We start from the raw sequence: 22,679 nt of genomic DNA on the forward strand, positions 1-22,679 counted from the left end.
TCAATCCTACTATAGGGTTGCACAATTAATTGTAATCAACGAATAGGGGCATGCTGCTGGAGATCACCCAACATACGCTCTGGAAAGGCTCAAATTTCAGAAACTCACCTACCTTCACTACCTCTACGGGGTGCAGGTTTCCGGGGCCTGCTACCTGCCACACAGAGGACGATCGAGGCATGGAAAAGCGCGTAGCAACAAATGAGATGGGAAATGAAACTGACAAGAGCGACGCCACTCTGGGAGGGTAGGAGTCTACCAGAAGTCACAAAACTTCAGGGCTTCAGCCAAAGGGACATAGTTGGGATTGCTACAGTGGGTGATATCCTAAAAGTATTTTTACTGGATTCTGTGCTACAAGTTAATAGGGTCAAGGCGCTTATAGGTAATTCCACTAAATATTCTTTAAAAAGATCCTAAGTAATGACGGTGCTCAAAAGGGTAGAGATAACCACCTGCCTCTCTAGTTTTTGTGGTAAAAGCAACAAGACATTATATAGTATAGCACGAAAATGCACCTGATTTTGAGGTCTAAATATTGTTAGTCACATGTTCACTTGGTTTATCCTGGGGAGCTCCTTTGTTAATTATCTGTAACAAATGTATGCAATTCCTGAATAATGTGAAACATGGTACTGTTTTTTTACCTAGCCGTGAACAAGTCGTATGTACAACTTTACTGAGACGACGAAACACGTGTTGGCTTGGGAACCTTTCTTTTACTGAAAACTTGAAGATTGAATAATAAAAAAGAAAAAGAAAGACACAGAGAACATAAACAGATTGGTTCATTGTGCTTTGTGTGACTTACATTGGAATTTACCATTTTGATTTTACGTGTGCTAGGGGATGTAGTATATAATTTCTTGTTGCATTTGCCACAAAAACTTTGAAATGGCCACAAAATTTGCCCAGACAAACAGTTTTGCTTATGAAACTATATTGCACACAAATGATAGTGTGGAAATTGGATTCAGTGACTATCATTTGTGCACCAGAAACTAAAGTGTCTTGATTTGTTTTGATCCTCTTAAAATCCTTGTTTCCATCTCACTAAAAGAGAGCTTCTATTTTCATAAAAGAGTGCTTCTATTTTTGCTTTCCTAAGTGCAAATTGTGTATGGTTCAGGTACAGGTAATTACATTTTGTTATGTGTTACAAAAATATAACATCTTACAGTCTTTCATTTCGTACACTGGCTGCTACGTGCTAGCCTACAGTTGGAAATCCTGAGAGACTGGGATAAGACAATAACTAATGTTAGTTGCCCTAGATCAGTCTCAACTAGACTAAAGCAGAAAAAGTAAGAATTGCTGGCAAATCCTCAGACGCAACTTGCATTTGAAATATTGATTAAATGATCTCAGAAATGGTGGCTTAGTACCTGAAATTATGTAGAGAAAATATAATTGTATACAAATAGAACAAAGTAAGATCTTTAAGGGACCAGCAAAATGTTATGTTATGTTATAGTGGATTTGTAACGCGCACTAATACTCTCGAGGGTCCAAGTTTGACTGGGGCAGAGGCGGAAGACAGATTAGATGGCCTGACTGAACAGATGTGTTTTTTAGTGTTTTTTGTAGTTAGAACTCTTGTATGAGGTGAAGATCTGGAGGGAGCGCATTCCAGGCCTCAGCCGTTTTAACAGTGACTGTCCTCCCAAGCGAACTCTGCGGAAACACGGTATGATCATCTGGCGGAAAGAGGCAGATCGTAGAGGACGGTTCGGCACATAGAAAGCAAACCCTTCCTAAGATAAGTGGGACCAGCACCGTGAAGGGCACGGTGAGCCAGGGTAATTGGTTTAAACTGCACTCGCTGGGCTACCGGCAGCCAGTGTAGTTCACGTAGATATTGTCGAGCGCTGGATTGCCTCGAGGCGTTAAAGAGGAGCCTTGCCGCGGCATTCTGTATAATTTGAAGTTTGCGCAGAAGATAGCCGGGCATGCCTATGAACAAAGCATTGGCATAGTCCAGCCTCGACAAAATCAGGGCACGGGCAATAGTCTCTTTGGCCACTCTCGGAAGCAATGGAAAGATTTTCCTGAGTGCCTTGAGGGTACCAAAGCAGACTCCCGTCAGTTTTTTTACATGGTCAGCAAACTGCAGGTCCTCGCTGAACCATACCCCCAGATTTCTTGCAGGTCCACCCTCGGACCGCGGGCTAGGGCAGTTTGGAGGTCATAGGCAGTGTCTGAAATCTAAAGGAAACTGACCGTACAAGAGAACCTCCGATTTATCCTCATGACATTTGAGAGAGGCTTGGGCCAGCCAGCGAAATACTGATGCTAGGCACGTCTGAGCAGAATCAGTGGCCAAGTCCGAGCCCCTCCAAGTAAATAGCAGCTGAGTATCATCAGCATACGCTATAACTTTTGCTCCCAGCTCCTCTGCCAGGTAGACCAGAGGGGTTAGGTATATATTAAAAAGCAGGGGACTTAAAGTAGAGCCCTGTGGAACCCCCGTTGCAAGGTTCCTGACAGAGGAAGCACATGGAGCCATGCAAACCTGCTGTGAGCGGGAATCCAAAAAGGAGTTCACCCATTCCCAGACCAGGCCCGAAATCCCGATAGCAGAAAGCCTGGCCAGGAGCAGCTGTTGGGGCACCGTGTCAAAGGCGGCAGAGAGGTCGAGTAAAATCAGGGCCACCCTGCCGCCCCCATCAAGACACTGATAGCCTCCAACATTTCCACCAGAGCAGTCTCCGTGCTATAGAAAGACCGAAACCCCGACTGAGCAGGATGCAGAGCACCAGATGTTTCCACAAACGTCTCCAGCTGCCAAAAGGTCACCTTCTCGCAGACTTTGGCCAAGGCTGATAACCGCGAGATAGGACAGTAGTTAGCAAGGACCAAAGGGTCCAGTGAGGGTTTCTTCAGAAATGGTTTCAGTTTAGCCCGTTTCCATTGGGCCGGCACAAAAGCCGTCTGAAGGGAAAGATTGACAATGTCTACTACCACTGGACAAACCTCCTTGGCTACGCCGGCTAGTACACGAGCCAGACAGGGGTCAGAGGGGGAGCCAGACTTAAGAGATCTAAGAATGGCCATAATATCTGACTCGGAAGCGGGCAGAAATGAGGTAAGCCTAGCGGAGACCGCACACGGGATGTGGGGGTCCAGAATTAATTATGGGAAACAAAATATATTTTTTATGATCTCTTTATTAGGTTTTAACAAAATAGGCACATAAACATTGTAGTTGCAACCATCTTTTCATGATAAAGAGACATCAGACTGTCCAATCTTACACTATCACAAGTTAACACATATCCATATCCCTTGCTGCTTTCTTAAACATAAGCTATACTGTACATCAATCAGTGTCCCCACTCTCCTCCATGGCTTCACTATGCGTGTAAACGCCAGGGTGTCCCTCAATTCTGTTAATCATCCTTCCTGCTTCTCAAGGTCCTCCACTTTTTCATCTCACTGCGATCATTGCTTGTGTTGTGTGTCCTTTATTGCACATTCCAATAAATCATCCTCCACACCTGCACCTGAGGAGCTAGTGAGGCAATCCAATATACTCCTATTCTGTGTTTGGACGGTACCAGACAAGTGCCACCGTGCGTTTTTCCATTTTTCACTTCTTCCAGTCCTTAAGGATGCCCACCATGCACAATTGTACCGTCCTCTCCAACCTTATCTCTGTAATACATACAATTTCCTCCATAATAGTCTCCCAAAAAATCACCACAGGTGGACATAATCAGGTCATATGAATGAAATCTGCTGCACGCAGTCCACACCATGCACATGCCACCACCCTAACCGGGTCAATCTGGGTCACTTTGCTGGGCCTCAGAAATGTTTGATATGGCTGATGCGCTTCTGCACAAGATTGACCCCCAGAGTCCGGCTGCGGAGGAGCCACCGCAATGGGGCAGGAGAGATAAGGGGGCCGTGGTGAGCTGTGCTAAAGCACAAGATAACTGCAAGCACGGAGCTGCGTTGGAGTTGGATCGCCTCCTAGTTTGTCGAGATCCTCTGGCGGGAGGCAATGCCTTCCCCCAGCGGTGCCCTCATTCCCCCCTTTGGGGACCGACATACCTGGAAGGCAAGGACTAGACATTGAAGTCGCGCTGCATGGCTACCACAAGGGCCTCATAAGAATCAAAGCTACCCTCCATTTTAGGTATTGGCGCAGATACCAGTGCCTGTAGCGGAGACGCAGGCACACTATAGAGCCGCTGTGGCCTTGGAATTGTACAGAGAACAGCAGCAATGACAGAGTGAGACCTTAATAACCAGAAGACAAAATAGGGAATCTTGTTCCCTCCCCCTCTTCCCCTCAGCATGTTCCTCCCCTCAGCACCCCAGGGGCCAGAAGGGCTAGACTACACATTTATTGACCCCTCGCCGGTGAGTGCTCTACCCCAAGGAGGAACATCTGATCTGACATCTCATGCCCAATCAAGAGCCCTGCATTGGACGAGGCGAGAGCTGTTCATATTTGGGGGGGAACTGTGAAGTGGTTATATCTTCCCCCGCCCGCATGCAGAATCATATCCTGCCTACCTTTAAAACCATACCCATTTATTCGCCCCTTGCTGGTGAGTGCTTGACCCTGAGGAGCTACAGCTGAACTGATGCTTTAGGCTGAGCGAAAAACCGCGTGAAGAACGGGGGTGGAAGAACGAACACTGCTGGCCGTGTCTGGGGGCCCTGCGATGTTGCTATAAGCCCCCACTCACACCCTCCGGCATGCAGAATCCTATCCTGCCTTCCCTTAAAAACGAGACCAGACACTGCTGGGGCGTTAGCTGGGGGAGTGATTGATACCAGAGACACTGACAGTGACGCATCTGTACCCACATGGACTTCATCACTCAAAAACTGGAAAAACAGAATGGCAGGATAGGCGAGGCAGAGCATAGAATATAGGAGCTTGAGGACAAAAACACCGCAAAGTAGAGCAAGTAAAAAAAATGGATCGCATTCTGAAGATCATCGCGGCTAAAAACGAAGACCTGGAAGCCAGATCCAGAAGGAACAACATTCGGATCTTGGGAATTCCCAAATCTACCAACACCGGGAGGATGGGGCAATATGTGGAGTGTTTGTTGACAACTTACTTTAGAAATGAAACGTTCTCCTTGCTGCTGGTGGTTGGAGGGCACAACGGTGGCTGGCGGTGAGCGAGATTCACCCCCAGGGGGGGCACCTCCCAGGCCTATAGTGGCCAAACTACTCAACTATAAAGACTGTGACACTGTTTTAAGAATGGCAAGAGAAAAGAAACCACTGGTGTTCGAGGGACACTACATTTCCCTGTACCCTACCATAACAATGGTGGTCCAAGAAGCAAGAAAGAAGTTCCTTACTTTTCAAGAAAAATCTGCAACAAACCAAAATCACATATGCTAAGTTGTACCCGCAAAACTGCAAATCACTTACCAGGGCAAACTGCATTTTTTGCATATCCCCACAACAAGCAATGGATTTCATTAAAAAATTACCCAGAATCCCCAGGCGGGAGCCAGGCTCGGCACCTGGAAGCGAAGCTGCGTCGTCAACATCTGACGTGGAATAAACACAGAGAATGGCATCACGCATTGACTGAGGCGAGATCCATCTGTAAAGAAATTTGGCTGCGGCCGTGCACAGCACATAAAACATCACACCAGCCAAAACTCTTGTCTTGAACAAGGGAGGAGGCACTTGTATGCTGCCGCAATTCTACAAAGATACTTTGCGTAGTCATCCTTGGCCCCATTATTAATATTAATACAAGTGCAGCGTAACTGTTTAGGAAAAATTAATGCTGTGGACACATCACACTGCAGCCCTGGACACCCCCTTCCCATTGAAGCACTGTGCGAGGGGGGTGTTGCCCCACCCTTTGAGCGAGACAACCTGACCGGAGTACCCTCCAAGGCAATATGGGACTATCTTTCTCGCTGTTTCTCTTGACTTTCCTCTTTTTTTCCTTTCAACTCACTACATCACTCTCTTGTGTAGGAACTGTTTCCACTCTGTCTTTACTGACTATTGTTTTAAGAGAGCATCCCACAGCACATGTGCAGATTGTATATCCAGTATCGCGTTACTAAAACAGGAAAGCAGGAAGGCAGAACTACTCAATCAGATGTTAAAAAGGCAAGACCCAGAGAGGGTAGCAAGGTTGACACCTTCAGTAATGCAAGATCGCATGGCAGGTAGCAACAAGCAGGCAGGCCTGAACCTCCTAATATGGAATATTCGGGGTTTTGGTAACACACAAAAGCAAAAACATCACCTACACTACCTAGATAGACCCAATGTCCATATAGCCCTGTTGCAGGAAACCCACATGGCTCTGGCTACTGCTCCCACATTTGCGTCACGATAGGCAGAACATAGATTTTTCTCCTCCTATTCCTCCTACTCAGAGGGAACGGCCATCATTGTGCAGAAGCAGACTCCATATGCGGCAGAGGGAGCCATAAACGACCCGCAAGGGAGATACAATATAATTTTGGGAAGACTGGTCTCTTATTCAGTTACAATGGTTAAAGTTGCTATGGACCCAACATTGATTATGAGATTTTCTACACCACTTTGTGGGGACTTGTCGTCGACATTGGCTCCTCCAACGTCATTTGGGGCAGAGATTTCAACCTCACTCTACAATCAACTCTTGATAGCTCTCACCCTCCACCACACCACTACACAAAGGCTCAGTGCCAATACAGTCCATGATGGAGGAGCACTGCCTGATTGACGCCTGGCGTTTCGCTCATTGAGCCCAGAGGGAAGGAATGTGCTATTCCACGGCCCACTCCAGCTGGTCCAGACTGGACTTCTGGCTGGTGTCCAGGGGAATTGGGCCATGGATCACTCACACTCAACACTTAGCCAGAACATATTCAGATCACTCCCCAGTATGCCTGAGGCTATGCCCACCAGAAAACCCCACCGCTTGTGTGTCCTGGAAGCTCCCCACACCACCGCTATGAGACACCCCATTTAGATTGCGACTGGGGCGGGAAATGGAAGAATTCCTTGAACGTAATTTAGACCCGGTTCCCACCCTAGTGACAGTCTGGGAGACCCTGAAGGTGACTATATAGGGCATATGTATTGCTTAAATCTGGCGCTTTTTAAAAGACATCAGAAATACCTTAAAGTGCCTGGAGAGGAAGCTACGGGATTTAGAGCTGAGTGGTCACTACTGGGACGGAGAGGGTGCAAGCTGGTATGGGGAAAGTCCTTACAGGGTATCAAACTACAGCTGAACGCAAGGGGCTGTTCTGTAGTAAGTATCACAGAGCTAGGCTATATAGAGAAGGGTAAAGGCTGGGGAAAGCGCTCGCAGAGATGATGTACAAGCCACATTTTTCTAATGTTTTCATGGAGATCTGGGGTGCATACGGGACATCCCACAAAAACTCTGACGAGCTTCTGCAGGATTTTTTGTTGCACTATTTGCTGTATGCAGTGCGAATAGAGGTCCCCTTAGACATAAATCCTTATTTAAATAAGCTAGGCCTGGGATGGATGAGTGACAACTAACCTGAATTTCTCACAACTGACTTTGAAGAGGACGCAATAAAAGTTGCCATTATGCAACTGGGGTCGGGCAAAGCTCCTGGGCCGGACGGGTTGCCAGCTGAATTTTATAAAACTTACATAGACATGCTGCCTCCCCTTCTCAAAAAGCTCTACTATGAGAGAGGCCCTCATTATATCCCTCCCAAAGCCGGGCTAGCCTGTTGACTGCGCAGACTCCCACATGCCTGTGTCCTTAATAAATTGTGATGTAAAAATATTGGCTAAATTATTGGCAAATCGCCTATGCCTGCCGATGTATGGGCTTGTACAACCGGACCAGGCGGATTCATCCCGGGGAGTGCACCTCATATAACTTGAACACCCTGTTTTCCGTTATAGAAGATTCAGAGCTCAATGCGGTGGGGCTCTTTCTTGACTCCACCAAGGCCTTTGACTCCCTAGAGTGGGACTACTTGCTATCTGTTTTGCAGCATATGGGCTTTCCCTCAAGATTCTGCAGATTGGTGTGGCTATTCTATCACAAACCAATGGCAAAATTACTTATCAATGGTGCGCTTCCCCCTGTTTGAAATAACTCTGGGCACATGGCAGGGATGCCCATTGTCCCCGCTCCTCTTTGCCCTTGCAGTGGAGCTGTTGACTGCCACTCTCCAGCAACACCACAGGGAATGTGCATTGAGGTACCATACTAGACATGTGTTGGTGTCACTCTACGTGGAAGACTTCACGCTCTATTTCAGGAACCCCCAGGAAAATCTCAATGGGGTGCTACGGGGGTTTATCAGGTTTGGAGGTAACAATCAACTTTGAGAAATCTTAGATCTTCCCTCTCACCTCGAATACCCTGACCTGTCAAACAGATTATCCACTCAGTTGGAATATGTTGGAGTTCAAGTATTTGGGCATAGTGATCAGTCGAAACAGGGCGAAACTCCTTAGAGCAAACTATGGCAGAGTGTTGTATGGCATAACGGACTCCAAGCCTAGATGGATTGCTATGCCTCTCTCCATGGCGGGGCACATAGCCCTCATTAACCCCTTCGATGCTCATGACGAGCTGAGCTCATCATGACCACACCCATTTCCATTATGGCCCAGCACAGCAGAGGATCTTCTCAAGCACCCAAGGTGTTAAAATAATTCTACCACGACTGCTGTACTTATTTATAAGCATCCCCTATGCCTCTGAGCGTAATTATTTCAGGTCCCTGAAGACGCAAAAAATGTTCCTTGCCTAGGTGGGTAAGCAGCCTAGAATCAAGTGGACCACCCTCACCTTACCTTTCGCCAAAGGCTGTTTTGAAGCGCTGCATCCAGAGCTTTACTAATTCTGTGCATTTATGCCGCATCTAGCGGTGGAGCAGGGTTACCTGGCTCCTGCGCCACTGTCTGGCTTTCTTGACGAGGACTGGGAAGGGACGGGGGACAGGTACTCCACAGTTGCCTGAACGAACTCAGCGTGAAAGTGCATTGTAAAGAAACTGGGAACCCCTGTGGTGCACTCCCCCATGTTACCATTAGAATATCATAGCAACCTCCCTGTGACGATGAGGTAGTCTTCCTCCGCATGCTGCGCCACTACGCTATAAGCCTGTGGGGAGGGATCTGTATCCCAATGGGATGCTACGCGACTAAAGGAAGTTCTTTGGGCAATGTGACCCCTCTCCTATGGAGCGGTTTCTGTACGTTGCACTGAGGCAAGATGTAGCGTCATTCACCCTGGGTTTTGCAAAGCTGCTGCCAACTTTAGCGTCTTTACATGCTATGCTTCAGCCCGCTAGCCCTTCACCTGCGGTAGCGCGACTATACCGTAGTGTGTTTACTGTAAGGAAGCCGTCCCAGGACAAGTCATGGGAAAACTGTATGGAGAACAGGGCTTCCCCCTTGAAGATGCACAGTGGTAATTCTGCTGCCTACAGACTGGGCAGTTAACGGCTAGCAGCACGTTACAGAACATTCATTATAAATATGTACTTAAGATGTAATATACCCCGGCACGAATGTACAGGTACGGCCTGAGAGCCACAGATCACTGCAAGAGATGTGGTGCAGAAGGAGCTGATTTCCTCCTTCTGACCTGCTCATGTAGAGTTGTTTACAGCTACAGAGAGGAGGTTGGGAATGCTATATCCCAAATGGTGGGAGGGAATGTAAGCCTCAACCCACTGCTCGGTTACACAGAGATCATAGAGGCAATGCATCTAATAGACAATTTGTGTCGCTGGGTCTGCTGCTAGCCAAGCGAAGCGTTGCGTGTAGATGGGGTCAGGGGGCGGGTGTGGCTCCTAAATTCAAGGAATGGATGCAGGATTTGGTATATTGCCAGCAACAATTAACCATATAGTACGAATTATTGCCCCTTAGCTCAAGACCCCGAGACATATGGGAGCCACTAAAGATTTACTTAATGCACACGCACACCCCACAGGAAGCAGACATTCCAGGAGCCCCACCTGCACCACAATGGGACACTGCTACCTAATTAGCACCCCCATGCAGCACCGCTGATGAGAAGGTCACAACTCTCAAGTTTGATGTCATGCTAACTAGATGTGGAAGTGCTACTTCATTTTGCTCTGATTGTGTAGAAAACAGCCTGGACTTTATTGCTTAATGATACTTATAATCAATCACAAAAGTACCTGCCTGTAAAAATGACCGTTTGTGAAACTGCTTTGTGTATGGTAACCGAAATAAAAAAAAATAAACGAATTTTAAAGCCAATTGTAATGAAATACCGGCTGTTAAATTGTAGTGAAGTATTGAAATTGTTATTCAACGTGCAGTCTAAATAAACATGTTATTGATTGAATGGAAAAAAACCTGCAATTTGTCAGAAGATTTGTCTGACATTTGACCTCTGTCTTTGAAGCGTGTCAACTGTGACAAGATAAATACAACATTTAAAGGCATCTATATTTATTGCTTGGACTTTCCCGAACCACCAAAAATCGGCATGTGACCCACCAGCGAGTGTCGACCCACAGTTTGGGAAACATTGTAATAAAGAAAATCCAGACGGGTAACTGCGTGTTATATTCCCATAGTGTAGGCCCAGGTTTGCGGAATTGTATTTTTTCATGTCATTATAAATTAGTGATAGCAAAATAAAAATATTCTACTCAGCTTCCTATTCTGCATTCTCTATATGTTTCAATGGTTTTGTCTTATGGATTTAAGTATTTTTCTTCCATTACGAAAACTCAAGTGGAGCGTGAGGCTTGTCTATACGCTGGATTGATGACATAATGTCTGCAGAATGTGACAGATCAAACATTTATGTGTGTTCTTTTTATTTGACAGAAACGAGCCAAGGGGCAGGTGTTGTTTGATAAAGTGTGTGGACAGCTGAACCTGCTGGAAAAAGACTACTTTGGTTTAACATTCCAGGATAAGGCTGACCAAAAGGTAACCAATTTCTTCTTTCTTCCATATTTTGTGAAATGTGGTCTGTTCACTAATTTGGAATGTTTTATCGATATTGACAACTGTTTTTTTAGGTCTCGCCTAGGCAGTGCTTGCGCTCTCTTCGAGACATGCGGTATTCAGGATATGGGCATTAGGCTCCGCCCTTGTTCCACCTATCTTTACCATTGGCTTCTTTTTTTGTCCTTTGTAAATGATGGCTTTTGATTTGTCAATAGGCTTAGTAGTCCCTCCTTAGTACCTCCCTCTTTCCTGTTGTTACCTCCCAAAAGTACAGCCTCTCTTATATGTGTCCTTACTTTATAGCGTTATTAGCCATTTGGGAAAACTCTTTGCTTAGTTAATGTAAACAGCACTCATGGGATGCCAGCTTTAGCAATGGCAGCTGCCTCTTGTTTCTATTTGCAGCCCAGCATTTGCAATTTCACTTTCACAATGGGGCCGCACCCACCACTTGCAGGATGGGCCACTGCCCTTGAGCAATGGTGACCGCTTCTTGTTAAACTAATACATCTGCATGCAATCATTGTTTGATGTGGTTTCTGTCCTCTGCGGGACACTGTGTGCAAGCCCGCCTGTTTTGACCCCATCTTATTACTCTTGATTAACCTCAACCCCATCTGTTTATGGCTGCACTGGGTGCCGCACCACAGGCTTCCGGCCTGCTCTTCCTTACGAACTTAAGGTTACAGAGGCTGCCACACTGTAGACTTAAAGGTGAGGCATGGGGTGGTGGTGGCAACTTTTTCTCTTTCCTTTGCTCCCCCAACCATGTAAACCTTTCCATTCTTCATTGTTTTAGAAAATGTGTGGGTTAAAGTGCAGTATTTTTCTATTGTTTTTTACGAACTTTAAAAAAAAAAAACGTTGCTTTTACTTTATTTAAAAGTAGCTCCCAGTGGTTGAACACCAGGCTTCAGCATAGGCGGCCGCACACACCAGCGGCGGGAAGCTGCTTTAGCAATGGCTGGCACTTTTTTTTTCAGTGCACCATGCGCACTTTCAGTTTCACAGTGGCGGCCGCATAAAACACCAGTGGGACGCTGCCCTTAAGCAATGGCGTCCGCTTCTTGTGAAACTAATACGTCTGCTTGCAATGTTTGTTTGCTATGGTTTGAAATTGCTGCATATTGAAGTGTACTTAATGGTTTTCGGTTGTCATTGTGTATCTCAGTAAATCCTCTGTGCTCCCTGCCTTACAAAGTGATCACCCTTAAGAACAATCAATGCTCTGTTAGTGACATTACCTCCCCCCCAGCGCACCCTGTTGCCAATTTTCCCCAGTCCTTCACAAACTTATTTTGATCTTTTTAATATCTTACCACATCCGTAACAAGTATTTCCAATAGAATAGGTCTTGCATTTGCCAAAGTTTGAGCAATGGGCATTGTAAATGGCAATGCCTTTTTCTGCACTGCAGCACTAGTCCAGATCATCTTTCCAATCTGATACCCTCGATGGGTGGCTCGCAGTCCAGACTTTGGCTATGTTCCATTTTGCCACTATGGCCACCTCCCTGAGGCATATTCTGTGATAATTGGGCCATACTATTTCCCCAGTCACACACTAGATATTTCACTGTGCCTCCACCTGGATGTCCAGGCCTGTGACCTCAGTCATAGCACATATCACACCCGCCAGTATTGATGAATGCTGGGGCAAGCTCATAGAATGGGAAAGAATGACCTCCACCCCCTCCAGTTCCCCTAACAAACTGGCCCAAGTCACATTGTCCCAGCTGTTGCATAAGTGTTCTGGAAGAATGGAAACTATGAAAAATCGAAAGTTATATGAGGCAAAAGCGGGTCTGAATAGCTACCTCTCTATTACTCTGAAGCACCTCCACCCAAGTATCCTCCTCCAGTAGTTCCACATCCGTTTCCCATGCCTTCCTCTGAGACCCTAGGGGATCTGGTGAGTTTTTTATGAGCTTCCTCTATGTTAGAGAGGTGGCTTTGGCTTTCATTGGATCTAGTAGTAGCCTGTGTTTCAAGGGTGTGTATTCTAGTGGTATTTCTCCTTCAGGCACATACCTGCGCAACACATGTCCCAGTAGTAAGTATCGAAATCTTTCTGTATCTGTCATCTGGTATTCTGCTCTTAAGTCGTCAAAGGATATCATTGCCTGACACCTCCAAACATCTCCAAGGTAGTTGAAGCCCAGAAGTCCTCATTTATGTAAACCCTTCAGGCTCCCCACCTCCCTCAGCAAATCATTGTCCCATAGCTGGGATTCCTCCGTTAATTTGCTCTCCCATTCCATCCCATCTCAAGAGCTGAGTGGCCTCATGCCATGCACGGACCACTGTCCATGTGTGAAATGGCAGCCGCCCTTCTTGTTCCCTTTGGTAGAGGGTAGCTGTATAGCTGTGACTGCTCATTGCTAGTCGCTCTACCCAGTAGTCTAGTTCCTCCCTATCTGCAAACACCCAGTTGTTATTTGTTATCAGCTGGCCTGCCCAGTAGTAGTTCATAATGTCCAGAACCACCAGTCCCTCCTCAAACACCCACCTCTGAAGTTTGCTCAGTGCAATATTGGAACTTCCCCCATCCTAGAGGAGTTTACGTAACTCGCGTCCACTCTCTGGAAGAAGTCCAGAGGTATTTTATATGGTGTGTTCTGTAACACATAGAGTAGAAGAGGCAGGGCCATCATTTTAAATGAGACAGCTGTGCCCATCAAGGACACTGGCAGTTTCCTCCAGTGTGCCACATCACTTGTGAGGTTTTTGGCTTGTTGGAGTAGGTTATCAGTCAAAAAGTCATTGGTTGCCTTTAATATCTAGATAAGGAGTAGCTGCCAAATAACTGAAATATATGAAGCAATCTATTTACTGTGGGGTAAGGCTGTGTGGCATTAAACAATATGCTATTGGCATATAAAGATATATGTTCTTCCAGTGAACTGGGAAGAACATACATCTTTATATACCAATGACATGTTGTTTAATGTATATCACTGTACAAAGCCTGGCCGCAAGGGCCTTTGCCAATATCTTAGCTTCTAAGTTCAGTAGCGGTATAGGTCTATAAAAGCTACAGTCCTCTAGGGGTTTACCTTTTTTGGATATTACCACAAAAGTGGCCAGTCTTTGATCCTCGGGCAGATATCCCTCCTTCCTAGCCGTCTGGAACATGCTCAGCATATGTTGTGCGCCATTGTCCACCTCACCTTTGTACAGTTCTGCTGGGAGTCCATTAAGACCAGCAGCCTTACCAGATTGTAGGTCTGGAATGGTTCCCTCTATTTCTTCTACTGTTGAGTCCTGGTTCTTGTGCATTTCTGTCATCAACTGACAGGGTAGGAAGGGAGAAATCCCTTAAAAGCTCAGTGCAATCATTCCCAGTTCTCACTGAAATAGCTGTATTAAGAGTTTCGTAATAGTCAGCAAACGCCTCTGCAATAGGCTCCCCAGTCTGATTTATATTACCGTTGGGTGTGAAAGGAATAATAACAAAATTAAGGACGGAGGGGGCAGCAGGACCAAATGGGCTTCCAAATGCTCTTTTTAAGAACGCACCTGAATTTTCGGCAAATTGTCACACCCTCTTTCAACTACATTTATAATTAGAAGATCGTACCAAATTCCTGGAGAGGGAACATAATTCACCCAATATTTAAAAATGGTATTCATAGCAAGCCAGAAAATTACAGATTGATCGATGTCGAAGCCAAATTATACGCATCATGTCTACTTATTCACCTTCAAGAATGGATGAATGAGAAGAATATAATCCCAAAGTTTCAAACAGGTTTCAGGTCAGGAATGGGGACAAATACAAATTTGGCAACTTTGGCTTTTTTGAGCAAAAAAGCACTAAAAAGGAAGACAAAATTATTTGCGGGCTTCATCGACCTGAAATCCGCATTCGATAGAGTAACAAGAACTCGACTTTGGAATCAATTAAAAACCTGGGTGCTACCGATGAATCCATTGGACTCAACGATTGCCCTTTACACGGAAACTTGGGCCAGAGTGAAACTAGGCGATGGAAATAGAGTATCCGCAAGAATAAACACTCAGCACGGCTTAAAACAAGGCTGCTTCCTAGCACCGAGTTTGTTCAATTTGTTCTTAGCAGACATAACCGAGCATATGCAATCAGCAAAGAGCCATCAGCCAATGTTAGTCAAAGAGCCCATACTGTTTTTACAATATGCGGACGACATCGTAGTGCTAAGTCAGAGTCCGATTAAGCTGCAAAGAGCAATGAACAACGTAGTACTTTACCTGGGCCAGGAAAATCTAGAATTAAATAAAAAGAAAACGAAGGTGGTGCGCCTAGTTGACCCCAAGAAAAACAAGTTTAAATGGTATTTTAAGAGAGATCAAGTGGAAGAGTAAGCCTCCTATAAATATCTAGGCATAAAACTGGTACGCAGCACGCCATACAAGTACCACAAACAGGACCTAAATGCTAAAGCACAATCATACATTTTTGCTTTTCGACTGCTGAATAAAAGATTGATCTGTCCGGCTTATACTCACCTCCTAAATGTAATGGCAGCACAAATTGTACCTACTCTGTCTTATGATTTAGAAACATGGCATGGCAAGGAGGCAGAGTTATTGAACGAGCTCCAGACCAAGATATATAAAGCCCTCTTTAATCTTCTCAAGTCGGCATCTCCCGTACAGGTACGGCTAGAATATGGCCTTCAAAATCCGAAGTTCCAGAGCATGAATTATTTTGCGAAGCTCTGCCATAAATTTCGATCATCAGAGCCGGGCACACTGAACAACCTATGCTGGGATGAGATAAAAGCACAAATGGTGCAAGAAGTACCTACATCTTGGGGAGCGTATTTGAGGAAATCACTGGTGGAGCTAGAGTCCCAAGTAGTATGGGAGAGCATGGCAGAAAAGTCAACATTTAATAAAGTCAGTGATCTGTCCACCAAGAAAAAATCGCTCCTGGAAGACAAAAACATCTTGTCCAAACGACGCCATGCATGGACAGTAATACATTCCTATACTCATACAAAACCCCAAGCCTACCTAGCAGCCCATTTTAGCATCGAGGTAAAAAAGAGCTTTATTTACTATCGGCTGGGAATCCATGACTTGAAGGACGTAATGCCATCATGGAAACATAATTATCAAGTTGAGAACTGTTGCCTATGTGATTATTCGGACGAAACACTAATACATTTGTTGTGTGTGTGCCCAGCTGCAAAGGAACTAAGGAGATCCTCTTTAAAATTGATTTTTAACAAGCTAAATATTCGCACCTGCAGACAAGCTGTGATTAGATGGATGGAGGGCTCATCAATCATTCTGTCTTGTAGAGGTGTAAAATATTTTGCCCAAATTAGGAAACTACTCCGACAAGCAGATCAAGCAAATATGAAGACTGGTTGAGAAAAAAAACCAAATCACGATTATAGGCCGTCTGAATATTACAGGTTATAAAGCACTAGGCACTTTGAAGCCATTTTAACCGTATGGTTGGTTTAAATTGGAAGTTTTTCATCTACCAGCGCTAGCAGGGCATCCCCAAAGATGAGTCAATTGCGGTTAGTGTTAATGACTTTGTTATTATGTTAGTGGAATACAAAAAGACCTTAGTCAAACCACCTTGTATTTATAATTTTATTATGTACCAATGATGCTTTTTTATGTGATACCACGTTTTTATTGTGAAGTTTTTTAATGCACTTTTGTAATGATTTTAAATAATCACGCAATAAACTACTACATACACACACACTATATTACCGTTGGGTGTGTGAATTTCCAGGACTCAGTTTCTCTCCTTATCCCTTTTTTCCAACCAACCTATTTTATTGGCCTTGTCCCCCCCATCATAGAGCCTTTTCTGTGTCTCTCTCGCTTGTGTCTGAGCATTATTTTCGGCTAGGTCTTTCATTTCTTGTTGTTTAAGACCGATTTGGTGTGTTAAGGGTGAGTCTAGTGTCTTGCTGCGCAATACCTCAGCCTCCATCTGACATATCTCCCTTTCTAGTCCCTCGCGTTTCTATCTTTGTTCCTACCTCCTATCAAGGCCTGAGCATGCCCTCTTATAACCAACTTATAAGCTTCCCACAAAGAACATGCAGAGTCAACTCACCCTTCATTCTCTTAATAGAATTGATCTGTCCATTCCCTGATCTTGTTTTGAATGATTTGTCTTTGAAATACCAGGAATCTAGTCTGGGGGTAAGGTAATTACTCTCAGTGGACCATAGCTTCACCTCCACCAGGGAATGGTCCAAAATACCACATGCTCTATGTGTAGTGCCTCAGAATAGACATGCATGTTTACAACGTGTGAGGATTGGTTCTAGTCGGGAGTAGCTATTATGTGCAGCCGAGTAGTATGTATATTGTCGTAGCCTAGGTTGTGGTCGCGTCCCAAGTCCAGCAGTCCCATCACCTCCACAAACGCACGTAGGGGCTCTGGGCCAGCATTAGAACGGGTCACCGACACTCTCTCCATCTCTAGATCCATGGCAGTGTTCATGTGTCCCCTCCAATCTAGCACAAACGTGCCTTCTCGGCATCTCCAGTAAGAGACCACCAACTGCCGGCAATGTATTGATGTGGCTCTTTGGCGTTCTATGAATTGAGCAGAGGTTCAAAGACTTGCCCTCCCACGTGCCGGTCAGCGCAACATATCTGCCATGTTGGTCGTGCCATTTCTGACTGGGAATGAATGGGATAGATGTCCTGGCATTATGTTCACCCCCCTTTGAGCCTGACGTGTACCCTGCAAGTGCCAGGAGAGTATACCCATATCTATCTAGCGCTATATAGTATTGTTGTATTGTAAATCTCCATTGAAGCGGGCTGCCTGAAGAATAGCGTCTCTATCTTGATAATTCAGGATCCTGGCTATGGTCCTTCAAGGTGGAGCTACAGGTTTTGACTTCGGTATGGGTGCCCCAGACACATGTTCAATTGTGAAGAAGTTGGATAAACGTTTGGGGTGCAGATAGTTAAGGATAAGATCTTCCAAAAATAAGTCAAGGCTAGTGCCCTCTGCCCCCTCAGGCCTTATTCGGTTACAACGTGCTTGCCCCACCTGGTCCTCCAGTTTCACTGCCATGGCACTTTGTTTTGTGAGGTGCTGTACTTGCTCCTCCAACCGTTTAGAAATGCTTTGCAGCTGAGTTTAGTTTTGGCTGTGGTGATCTTCTCAGAGATTTCTCTCAAGTCTGTTCTAAGTAGATTGACGTCTGTGGTGACAGCACCCAGTTTTGGTATGATAGTGCCCTTCACGTTAGTGATGGCTGCCATAATGGCGCTGAGCAATGGTACTGTCGCCTCCGCCTGGTTCGACAACCCGTCAATCACCACTGTCGGCGGCTTTGAAATGGCGTAATTGTCTATTTTGTTGGTTTGGGCAGACGTAAGCCTTTGAGTGTCACTATAGCCTCTCCAGCCCTAATGGCTGGACGTGGCTAGCTGGCCAGGTTCGACGGGCATCTCATACCAACACAGATCCCTGTCATTTGCCCTCCTTCTAAGGCCATCAAGACAGTCCAGCCTGTCCCCCACCGTTTCCCTGCCCAGCTCTGGAGGATAGTGGAATATTGTTGCTGTGGTAAATATTTTAGTAATTTACCTTGATCGGAATTTCTATATCAATAAGGTCAAGTATGAAGAGCAGAGTCCGTGGTGGTTCGAATTCAGGATCTTTATTCAGTAACTCGAGTTAAGGGAGAGCTCCATCACCTGAGGAGGATCGGGGGATTCTCTAACTTTATTATCGGAACACATTGTATTTATACACAGAATAGAGGAAGGAGCTTCCCTTTAATGCAGGCACGTGTCATATGTTGCAATAAAACAGAAGTCATGACTAGAAAAAGAGGCTGCGTCATGAAAAGAAGAAACATGGCAGAGGAGATGAGGCTGCGTCATGATTAGAATGAGGAAGCACAAGAGAGACAGAAATGTGGAGAAGTAACACTAGGCGGCTTCTTTAGATAAGAGAGAGGTGGTCGTGACAGGATGTCTGTTTGTCGTGTTTCAGCATTCGGGGGTTCTTCTCGGAATTGGTTGTCGTGGTTTTAGCAGAACGGGGCATATTTCTCGGAATCGGCCTCATTATAGGGAAATCGTTACAAATGGGGGGGGTCTTGTTCTCGGCATCGGCTTAATCACAGGAATGTATGGTTTGAGTGAGGAAGCTGGTTCTCGGAATCGCCCTGACCCTAAGGATGTACCTGTGAATTTTTAGGGGGAGGAGAGCGCGTGAGTAACTTTGTGTGCGTGTGATCGGTTTTTGCTCGTGTGCTCGTTTTCTGACATGATGGGTTCGGGGACGTGACTGAAAAGGGTGTATGAAGGGACATAAACTACGAAGAAATAATCATTTTCCACATTCCCTCCTTGTCCCATAATATACCCTTTTTTAAATTATTTTTCTTTTCTAATCCACTTCTATACTCATTAGGTCGTTCACTTGTTCCTGTAACATGATTCTTTCCTTTTCTTTCTTTCTGGACTGGGGTTTGGGAATACAGGTAGTGATACAGAAACTACAGAGTGCTGGACCGCACTGAATACAGAGGCAGCAGGTGAAGAGGAAGGCTAGAGCAAGACCTGTAACTGTGAGTGCCTTCCATCCCCATGAAGACAGGAGGCCCCAGAGCCAACCCGTCAGGGACCAGGCACCAGTGTCTGCATCTAGTTTTCTGGAGAGTATATGAAGGCGGGAAATAGCGGAATACACTGAGGGTGCATTATCTGGGATAAATATACAGCAGCTGGACCCGATCAGTTCACATACACCACCACGGTCAGCCAATATGATGTCTAGGACCATACGGTTTTGTAAAGTCATGAGTCTGTCGGCAGCCATCTCAGCCATCTCAGCGGTGATGTTACTTAATGCACCAGCTGTTTCGTTTATGGCTCCCTGGACTACACGAGTCAGTTGTCTTATGTGGCGGGTGTTGATCATAGGCCCCCAGAATGGGATGACTCCTTTAAAGAAATCGCCGGCCTCTTGGTCCGCTGTATCTTCAGCGTCTATGGCCCCCCTTCGCCGTCTATTAATTACGGTCGGAGGGTCACTGAGATGGTAATCTGCTGGGGCGGTGTAGGTAGGGGGGAGGAGAAATGCAATGTAGCATTTTCCGGACCAGCCTTGAGGTAGCCAAGTACGTGCGTGAGGTCCACAGATAAAGTAGGTGTTGGGGGCAGTGGTCATCGTTGGAAAATTTGGATCAGGTAGGGTGTATGTCTTGTTACATTCACTATCTCCCATTTTCTGACCATTTCCTCTTACGCAGAATAGGCCCTTATGGGGCACGGCCCATCCTCCCTGTTCCGTCTGTCTCTTCTGGACTGAAAATGTCTCCCTAAAGGAGGTAGTGTCGTTAAAGAGGGAATAACTGGTGTTTTCACTATTGTCTGCTCGTCCCCATGTTGCTGTAAATATTACCATTCTTTCTACGGCTCGTACTGTTTTTGTTTTTATCTCGTTCCAGGTACTACCGTTCTTGATCTGGTTCTCAGGAATGTTTCTAACAGAAGCGGAAAATATCATAGAGAGTGCATAGGTAGATCCAGCATAGCCAAAAGGGAGAGGAATAAAAGGCATTCCTCCGTGTACGGAGTGTGGCATTAAGCCACAGACCCAACAATTGGTCTTGTTAATCACCAATTGATGTTGGTGGAGTGTGGAGATGAACGTGTTATTGAAGAACTCTTTTCTTCTGTTCTTGAAATTTGGAGGAAGATCTACCTGTGAATGCATAGCGGTGTTGTTCAAAGGCGTGGGGGAAGATGGTGGGAAAGCTAGATGAAGGAACCAACCTAGACAAACCATGATGCAGAAAATAAGAATCATGATAGAAAGGGAAAAGGAAACTTTGTTCTGTAACAATTTCGCACAGTGAGTCTTTATCTTCATGATTTCGGCTGCTTAGTCTGAGTAAAATTTGCACCAGTGACCGGACACTTCCCAGCAACCGCTTCACCAAGCGTCCGTCTTGGGCTTAAATAGCCACTGGTAGGCCGAGGTCAGGTGCAATATCTCAAGTCTGTTTTGGATAGGATCGCAGCCGCGATTTGTACTCTTCTTTGGGCAAAAGTTCTGGAAGGGGTGAAATAAAGTCTGTCGTTTCAGTGTCTTTAAAGTCTGATGTTTTAGTGTCTCTGGTCTCTGGATCAGCAACAGCGTCCGAAGGAGTTGGTCCGTAGAAGGGTTTGCAGTGGCTCACGTGGAGCCACCCTTTCCGTCCCTCGACTTTGACGGCGGTCCTCGTCGTGAGCAGTACCAGCTTGGGAGATGTCCACCTTCTTTCCAGAGGGCTGGTTCGGTCAAAATTTCTGATGAGCACCCATTGGCCAGGTTGAAGGGAGTGCTCGTCGGGCGTGGTCTTGTCTGGAAAAGCTGCAGCCACCTGTGAACGGCAAGAACGTAGTGCAGACATCAAAGAAGCCAAGTAGTCTGTCAGTACATTTGCATCAATGTCAGTTAGCTTTTTAGGAGATGGGACACCCCAGATATTCGGAGGCCTCCCAAACGTGATCTCATAAGGGGACAGACCCGTTCGGGAATGTGCCACCATTCTCATGTAGAAGAGGGCAACCGGAAGGGCTGTAACCCAGTCTATTTGTTTGTCAGTGCAAATCTTGGCTAATTTGGTCTTTAGGGTCTGATTATGTCGTTCGACTAGGCCTGCAACTTGGGGGGTGTCGGACACAGTGAAATTTCCAGGTGTATCCTAACAGTAAAGAGACAGCCTCCATCAATTTAGAGGAGAATGGTCGTCCGTTGTCAGAGTATATGACTCTTGGCAACCCATATCGAGGGAAAAATTCCCTTACCAACTGCTTGGCAGTCATCTGGGCACCATAGTCTGGGACGGGGTATGCTTCAGTCCATCGAGTTAAGGTACAGACTACTACGAGGACATACTTATGTCCCCGACATCTCTCCATCTGTATGTAGTCCATTTGGAGGACTTCGAAGGGGTGATCTGGAGGATGGAACCCTCCTTGTTCAACTGGTACACTTTTCCCTGGATTGAACTGACAGCAAATTATACAGGTTCGTACTTTTTGTTTGACTGCTGCACGCAGATGCTTGTTGTGCCATATCAAATTCAGACTGTCTAACATTCCTTTCTCTCCTAGGTGTACGGGACCATGGGCAGTTTCTATCATTACGGGAACCATTAGGTCAGGGAGAAACCATTTGGACGTGTCCTTTGTTACCCAACCTTGATCTGTGTGTGAACCTCCCTTCTCCTCCCATTTTCTCTTTTCGGTCTCTGTGGCTTGGTTTTGGATGTCTACTACATCTTTAGTGGGATCGATAACTGGACAGATAGTTCTAATGGTGGTTTCGGTGTTTAGTGTTCCTGTCTGAGCAGCATGTTTAGCTGTGGCGTCTGCCAGAGCATTACCTCTAGTGATAGAGTCAATGACCTTGGTGTGTGCTTTACATTTCAGTATGGCTACTTCTGTGGGTCTGTGTATGGATTTGTCATATAGCTACTGTATATCTTTATAATGTGTTAAGTTAGCATAGGCTCATTAAATGTTTAAACGCCATTTTTCCTTTTGCTGCTTTTGCACACGACACTTAATTGTTGATTTAGCTTTCAACCTAGTAGTTCGTTGTGGTTTACATGAGAATAATATGTTATTACTCTATCAGCTTTGCTTAATAAACTATGTCTGCACATAGAGTGCTGAAGCCTCAGGAACAACACGATACAGAATTGTTATGAGGTCTGATCTTCGCGCCTTTATAGACATAACATAAGTGCAGCTTCTGCCAACTTTGGG

At 45.6% G+C, this 22,679-nt stretch overlaps 1 protein-coding gene across 20 annotated transcripts in view; it reads left to right on the forward strand.

Annotated features, from left to right (window-relative positions):
* The window catches only part of EPB41L2 (erythrocyte membrane protein band 4.1 like 2), a 1,174,544-nt gene that overhangs the window by 479,079 nt on the left and 672,786 nt on the right, over positions 1–22,679 (forward strand). For all 20 annotated transcript variants that reach the window (XM_078648868.1, XM_078648862.1, XM_078648871.1 and 17 more), the window contains one exon: positions 10,804–10,908. In XM_078648868.1, coding sequence (XP_078504994.1) covers positions 10,804–10,908 — 105 coding nt within the window. The remainder of the gene's footprint in view (positions 1–10,803; positions 10,909–22,679) is intronic.

The sequence above is a fragment of the Lissotriton helveticus genome, chromosome 6 (genome assembly GCF_964261635.1).
Source record: "Lissotriton helveticus chromosome 6, aLisHel1.1, whole genome shotgun sequence".
Taxonomy (NCBI): Eukaryota; Metazoa; Chordata; class Amphibia; order Caudata; family Salamandridae; genus Lissotriton; species Lissotriton helveticus.